The 8,110-nt window shown below is 38.9% G+C and overlaps 1 protein-coding gene across 1 annotated transcript in view; it reads left to right on the top strand.

The window, feature by feature from the left end:
• The first annotated feature begins 2,073 nt into the window (after window positions 1-2,073).
• The window catches only part of ncam1b (neural cell adhesion molecule 1b), a 70,671-nt gene continuing 64,634 nt past the window's right edge, over window positions 2,074-8,110 (top strand). The window contains exon 1 of the mRNA XM_039598074.1: window positions 2,074-2,366. Coding sequence (XP_039454008.1) covers window positions 2,315-2,366 — 52 coding nt within the window. The 5' untranslated portion in view covers window positions 2,074-2,314. The remainder of the gene's footprint in view (window positions 2,367-8,110) is intronic.

Raw genomic sequence — 8,110 nt, 5'->3', positions numbered from 1 at the left:
CATTTTTTTTTACCAAATGATTTTTTTATGAGGAAGATCAGGACATGTGGCAGTTCATGGTATGGTGCCACGCAGAAGATGAGAGGAATGCGGAGTTAAAAGCACGACACTGTTAATGCTGGGCAGATTATTCAGATGGCATGGTTTTGTTTGTTCTCTTCAGACTAATTGAAAATAATGTCTCCGGTTAAGCATTTTAATTAATTAACACCAAGGAATTTAGCTGACTGAACCTATGAGATCTCATAATCGTAAATAATTACTCAGCCAGTAGATTTCTCCATTTAAAAAGAAACCACTTGAAGATTTCTTGGGAATTCATACGCTACTGAGCTCCTATGTTAACAAGATAACCTAAAAATAAAAACCCAAACTCCACGCCCACCCTCCTTCACAAGTTGCTTCTTAGTTGATGGAAAGAGCAAAGCAGGAGGGAGTGAAAATTCTGAGGCCGGACTCCCAGTGGTGGTATGTTTGGAGGGAATTGCTTGTAAAAGGGTGGGTTAAGGCAAATATGCCAGATATGACCACAGTGCAATTTCAGTGAGCCCACAGATTGATTTGGGTTTATTACACTGTGGCCAACTGCATGTCTTTGCTGGCCAGCAGTGAAAATAAAAAGCAAAGTGCTCATGGCTACCGATCGTCCCTGCTGTGCAAGCAAACAGGCATCTCTTACCCTGCATCACACTCAGGTGGCATTCACTTTACAACCTATATAAACGTCTTCTGTGTAAGGCTCCCTTTGGTCATTGGTGGGGGTCACCTGTGGGGTGAGTAGTACTTCAAATATGTCAAAGCAAATGCCTGTGGTTTGACGTGCACCATTTCAAATATGTTGTGACTCAAAACAGAGTTGAAAGAGATCCAAATGATCAATATTTTGCTGTAAATTATAAGCTAATGTGTATAACACTGTAATTAGTTTATCTGGTGCACAAGATATCAGTGGTGTTGTCACCACAGTTGTACTACAGGCCCTATTATTTCTGTGAATAGCGGGCTGGGTTTAATAAAGACCAGAGGAGTCGCAGTTCGACAGATGGATTTAATAATTCTCCACCAAAATTATATTTGTGGCAGTGTGATAAAAGCTTTGAAACTGCATTTGGACTAACATGAAGGAAAATAAACTTTTCAAGAAGCAAAACTGATTCGGAGAAAAGAGGGAAAAAACATTTGAAAGTCTTCTTTTGGTGTGCAGTCAAAATACAATAGTTTATAATAAACGGTGTCTCTTTAATGATTAATAAATCCTTAACTAATGCAGCAGTAGCAAATTGGGCATTCACATGTTGTGAAATTCCTACTGACTGATGCTTTTTCTTTGTATTTCATAATTAGCCTATGCAATTACAGATGTTGGCAATCAGTTAATGGTTGTGTAGTTAATGAATTTTAGTTTAGATTCTCTACAGCCTTTTTTATGTACCATGATTACAGTCAAAGGGAAATTTCAATTCCTTACAAGTAAGGTTGCAAAATATGGTGATGACTTTGGCTTTAATATGGACAACTTACAATAGTAAGACATAACTATCACAATATCCTAGTCTCAAGCATTTTTTAAATTTTGTTTTTATAATTATTATTTTTGTTATCTGCCCTGTCCAGAGTTAAAATATATTCAGTTTGCTATCAAATAAGACTGGCAAAAGCAGAAAATCCTTGCGCATAGCAAGCTGCAAAAGAATTCAATTATTTGAATTCAATAAAATTAATTTGTAATAACTGACCAACAACCATCTTTCCCTAAAGCAATGTAAAACTAAAAGAAAACCTTAAAGTTATTAATTACAATTGCTTATAAAGGGTGCCTTGTTATGTATCTTACCGTAGGGGGGGACACCATTGTGTTGTTGCCAATATAAAACAAATACACTAAACAGCTTTGCATTTCACAATTTTGTTTGCTTTACCATATTTTGAAACAATCTTATATAAGCCATATTTTAACGTTAATTTTTTATTGTTATGATTATTTGCGGCTTTTCCCCTGCTTCCCTTTGATACCCACGCACTAGTTACAGGAGGTGCTTTATTCCGGCTCTGCGGAGTAATTCAAGTGTGTGAGAAGGCTCCGCTTGTCAGTCAGACTTTGAACTGTGCACTGGCGCTCATCGCTGCTAATCTCTGACCGCTGCTTGTCATCAACAACGCTGCCGCTGACACTTATTCCCGACGAGCTCAGTTCTGTAGATTAGGATGAACAGTCGCTAACAGAGGCAGGAAACCCGAGGGCAATACCGTAGGGACCGAGCGGAGATTAAACGTTAGCTACACCGTTTAACGTTCACGTTACTCGGGAGTTGCGATGGTCCAAGCAAGGGATATTTTTTTAGCCTTGCTTCTCGTGAGCTGTACAGGTAAGGACAAAATCTCATATTTGAACTAAAGTCCTCGCTTTTAAGACAGACATGTTTTATTGGTGTTTTCCCGTGAATCTCCTTCTATTTCCACCCTTTAAAAAAAAAAAATTATGACCAGGACCGCAGGCATCTCCTCGCCACCTCCGCCCGCAGGCACTCATTTAGCAGGTGCGACGGTAACGGTACTGCGACTGCTGCTAATTAGCTCACTGACGAGCTGTTTATTTATTTTCTCTTATAAGTAAAAACAGCTTAAAGCTGGTAGCTGCTAATGTGTTACACACTCCCATACATTCAGAGGGGGAGCTTCACTTTGCGTGACCAGCCTGCTCGCTGACTTCGCATAATTTTACATTGAATAAAATATGATACCGAAGAAGAAGAAGAGCCTTTAAATTTATGTTGGAGTGGATAGGAGCAGCATGAGAAAGGGGATTTGCAGGGGTGGCATGCATTTCTCTGCATTTGTAGTCGTGTTGATGTGGGCCGTTCTCTCAGCTTGGATGGGACGTGTTTGTTGTTGATGGGGAGTGATGCTGGGCTCCCTGTGTTTGTAGACACACACACACACACACACACACACACACTGAATCACAGGCTTCTGGGTTGACTCACGGCATCTCAGTTAAAGGTATAATCTGCATAAAAAATAAAACGCATTTTGGCAGGTACCTCCTCATGTGTACAGGTGCGATGGTAGCATTGAGAAGACGATGATGACTGGATGAAGTGCATGGACAGTCTGTGAGGGACAGTGTTTGGTCTCTCTGGCACACTGATGCATAGCAAGCACAACTTCTACTCTGAATCATCTGTTATGTAATCAGATGCCATGATAAAGGCTTTGAAATGAGATCCTCTAAGTTGGTAAAATGTGTCGTTATGTAAGTGTAATTGAGGGAGTTTTGTGTGAAATTACATTTTAATAACATCTGCCCGCCCCCCCTTTTTATTAACCTTAGTAATTTCACACGTGAGGTGCTTATGTATGAAGTAGTACTCTTAGCTACCCTCACACGGGCTCAGGATTTTCGTGGGATAGCCTTTTAATCCTTTATGTGCAATCCAGTATGTGCAGGGGTGTTCCTCCATCAGGAGAGGAAAACGCAGAGGGAGTGGAGCTCTCCCTGCACTGTAATGGCAAACTCTCTTGTATGTATTACAAAATATTAGGTAAAATAATAATAAGACCTCGATTGCTGGATTAAATTTTCTCTTGTAGAATCATTTGAAATTGGAGGAGTTAGTATTTTTATGATGTAATGGAGCAAGTATTTATGTTAACTTCTTAGCATATTTGAATTCAGTAGTTGAGGTAAATGTAGACTTGTGGACTTCCTCTTGACTCCGTTTTCAACTTTAGAAAACCTATTTTATAACAGGAGAGTTCAGCCAATCACGCATCCTTTTCATACCTCATCAGGAGAAGCAACAAATTCCATTTTGGTGGTGTAGTGGGTTAAACAGAGGTCCTTTCACCCAAGAGAGCTGCGTTTAGATCTGCATCATTCTGTGAAAATCATAATGACAGTAATTTTGGTCAGTATTAAGCTCATGATTACTTAACACAATTGGACAGATTTTGTAGAAGCAGTGTATTAGAAAAAACTTCTCTTTTATTGAAATTGATTTCCTTAAAACTTATTATAATTAAGTGACAGATTTATCTGTCATTCCATTTTCCTCTGCTTCAGGGGGCTGTCCCAGCTTTCATAGTAGAAGCTGCATGGTATACCCTGGACAGTTCACCAATCTATCACAAGACAAAACCGACTAACTAGATATATAAATGTGAAATTAACCAAATCTGTCACTCTCTCATGGGGAGTAAATTTTGGTTTGACTGAGAGGCCAAGGGGCTGTGCTGAAAGGCAAAATAAGAAAGCACAATAACTGTAATTGTTGAAAGCCAAAAATTAAACTTCAGTTAATTGCACAGTCCTAGTTGCAGTGCTAGTGAAGTGAAAAATCAGTGTTTTTGCATTGTTTTTGATGTCCTTACCTTTGCTAGTGTTTTTTCTGGTGGGAGGAGCTTAGGATCATCCACAGAATAAAACAATGGAAGTAGATTCTGGGTGTGAAAAAGGAAGCAGACACAGACGTGCCTTAAACCTATATTCTTTTAAATGGCCACCAGTGGGTGGTTGCAAAAACACTTGCGGTCCTATTCACGTTCCTTAGGTGACATCATAAGCACATTGCGCAGAGCTGTCCCCTGTATCGGACAACTCTTTTCTTTGGCACAAGAGAAAATCTAATCAAGCGGTCAGTTTCCTGTCATTTTACCCTACAATTGTCTAATGCATGCAAGAGAGTTTGCCATTACGGAGCAGGCAGGGCTCCACTCCTTCTGTTTTCCTCTTATGATGGAGGAACACCCTTGCACATACTGGATTGCACATAAAGCATTACAAGGCTATCCCACAAAAATCCTGAGCCTGTGTGAGGGTAGCTAAGATTACTTCTTCTTGACATGACCTTCGACACTCTGCTCAAATAGTCATTGTTTACATACAGATTATCTCTTTTTTTGTGCTTACCAAAAAGCTCCTTGTGATTGCTTTGTTTGCAGCAGGTTGCTGCAGTCAACTGTAGTTTGTATAGAACATGTTGACTTGTCTGCAAACACTCACTAATTACTACCCAAGTGCTGTTAAACTTGAATGAACTTCAAGAAATGGAGAATGTTCATCTTCAGAGTAAAAGTTGTGCCTCAGTGCTGCAAACAACACGTTTCAAAACTCACATCATATACTTTGAAGGCTAGTGTTTGCAGACAAGTCCACGTCTTCCACACAAACTACAGTTGACTGTAGTAATCTGCTAGCAAATCGGTCGAGTAATACATAATTCTTCTACCTTGTGACTGATGGTCTCCATCATGAGCACCAATTGGTCTTTAGGCCTGTGTGACTGAGACTTTACTCACTCGACCCTGAAGCATCACACATCCAAAATAGAAAACAAGTTATTGTCACATGGTTAGACAAGGAAAGACCTCGGTAGAACTCTATTGGAAAATGTTCCTAGACTTAACCTCCGTACAAACTGATGGGTTTCTGGTCTCATGAGCTCATTTTGGATCATTTTCAATGAAAAATAGTCCAAAGACTTAGTCATGCTATCTTTCAGAGAAAAGGATTATCCAGGCTATTCTCATTGACTAATGACTTAGCCAATGACTCTGCAGTTTCATAGTCTGATCCGCCCACTTCAAAACTCCAGCACGGTGAAGATGAATATGTTCATCTCAAGGCTTCACAAACCAATGGGTGATGCCACAGGAGCTTCACCCATCTTTTATACTGTCTGTGCTTAGAATAGAGGGGAAACGAGAGTAATACTTTTTTCATTTTATTTTCACATTTCTGCATAGTGTATTTTAGTTAGTCAGACGCAGATTCAACTTCAGAAAAACAGAGTAATGAAATGATAGTGTTAGATGAACTAAAAAACGTTCTTAACATTTTAATAATATGTGAATAACTAAAGCAGCTTTAAACTCTGGAAGTCTCTCTTCTGCCTAATAGAGAATATTTGTATTTGTATTATTCAGTCTAGCCAAGGCTGATAAAATAATGTCTGAGATCATATAATAGTTAATCTGGAGGTTAAGTTTTGGTAATTAAACAATTGTATTGATGTTACAGACTGCTTAAGGTTGCAACAAAAAAGTGAGTAATTTATGATTTAACTAGTTTATTTACAAAAAGACGTGGGTGACTGAGCACTAAGTATGTTGAGACAGCCCAAGTCTCTGCCATTTGGAGGAGAAAGACTATGCAGGTACGCTTCTTATTGAGGTTTCTCATATGATGCTGGCTGTCACTGGGTGAAATCGACTGAAAAGAAGGAGCTGCACCAAAAACCTCCTAGTGATTGCTTTTTTTTGCTAGCAGATTCCCATGGTTGCCTGTGGTTTTTCATGTTTGTCTGCAAATACTAACCATTAGCCGAGCTACTCTAGTCACTTCAAAGTGAATGTTGTGGCTTTTATGTTGACTGCAGTGCTGAGGGAAAACTTATACCTTTAAGGTGTCGCACTTTTCACAATTTCACTAGAGCTTGTAGAGTACAGTGTTTCTATCAAAGTTTCTATCTTCCATTTAAACTAGGACTACAGCAATATGCTAATGACCAAAGAAATTCTATGAGATTTTCGCTAATCAGTTGGGAAATACGTCCTTCACTGACTGACTGGTAGGCTCCACTGTCTCCACTGTCCAAAATAGTGAAGAAGTTATCACGTGTCTGCAAAACCTCAGTAGGATGCTGGCAAAATGAATTCCTGTGTGATCTTGTGAATCCTGTAAGAATTTAATTATCATGCAATGTAAGGTTTATATTAACAGTGATGGGTTGATAGGCCCTAAAACGTGTTGTATGTGTGTATTATTAAAGTAAATAATTGTGATTCTGCTGCCTGAAATTTGATTTTATTTGGGAAATAAACTTGTCAGATTTGGACAAACTATGTAATATTGATATTGTTTCTAAAAACCTTCCCCTCAGACATCTTTGGCATTTTTCATGGCGTAAATATTTTGGCCTCATTTTAAGGTAATTTATGTCAGCCAAGCCAATTAATTGGTTAGATGGACAGTTTGGGGTTTGGTTTTGGTTCTGGTTCAGATCCTCATGCTAAGCTGGTAATTCACATCTCAACAGAGTTATGCACAACAGTGGATAATGTAGAGTTATTACAGCTACGTTAAATATGGATATAACAGTTACAGGGTGCATGCTTTTCACTTCTTATTTTCCACTTCATTGCACTGATAATCATGGTCTATATTCAGTGTATCTGAGTGTAAACTGTCATAATTTCATGATTTATGACTCATAAACTAGTCACATTCTCACATAACTCATATGGCATCACAGAAGCAAAAAATATTTTTTAAATTTCTTTCATTAAATGATAAAAAACGGAACTTTAAAATGGCACTTTTGAACTTCGAGCAGTTACATGTAAGTCAAAGAAAATCTTAATCTTTTTACAGATGATTATATGGTGTAGTTGCAGTATTAGTGACTGAACTGAGATTGGGGAAGGATTAACCCTCTTCTCTATCTCTTTCCCACTCCTGATGGCTGCATGCTCAATGGGCCCGTTGAGCTGCCTGACATGATTATTAATTGATCCTCTTTGAACTGATAACTGGGATATGGAATCATTTCAGAAAATGAAACATAGCCTCGGAACTTAAAGTGAGAGAATTTACGGAGAATTGGGCAAGATAAGAGATGACTTCCCAGTGTCCTCAATGTGTGAAACTGATGAATGAACTCCAAATCTGCAGTTTGACCCAGCAGTTTGGATCCTTTGACTATGCAAACATGCCCCTCTGGTTTACAGTAGGATTGTTTCACTTAGCTTGTGTTACATCATCAGTCAGATCATGTGGAAATTATGACGTCGCTCCATGCTGCACCATACAAAGCAAGATGGAACGATAGACGTCTCCAGGCTGATTACAAAAGCTCCAGACTTCTGACTTCGCTTCATGAGGGAAAAAGTCCAATAGTTCCATCTTAATAAAGCCAGTAGATTGTGGCACATTGTGTACTGGCAGCACTGTTTGCCATATTGAGATGTTATTTGGGACGTCCACTAAAATAGATTTCCCTCCCCCAAAACACACACTACAGTCACCTACATGACTACAACCAATCATTTTACCAAAATTATATAACCCCACTGAGAACAGAGGCCTTAACAGTTTGTCTCTGGCCTAATA

The sequence above is a fragment of the Oreochromis aureus genome, linkage group 14 (assembly GCF_013358895.1).
Source record: "Oreochromis aureus strain Israel breed Guangdong linkage group 14, ZZ_aureus, whole genome shotgun sequence".
In the NCBI taxonomy this organism is placed as follows: domain Eukaryota; kingdom Metazoa; phylum Chordata; class Actinopteri; order Cichliformes; family Cichlidae; genus Oreochromis; species Oreochromis aureus.
The sequence above is the reverse complement of the archived record's forward strand: the minus strand, read 5'-3'. Positions and strand labels throughout refer to the sequence as shown.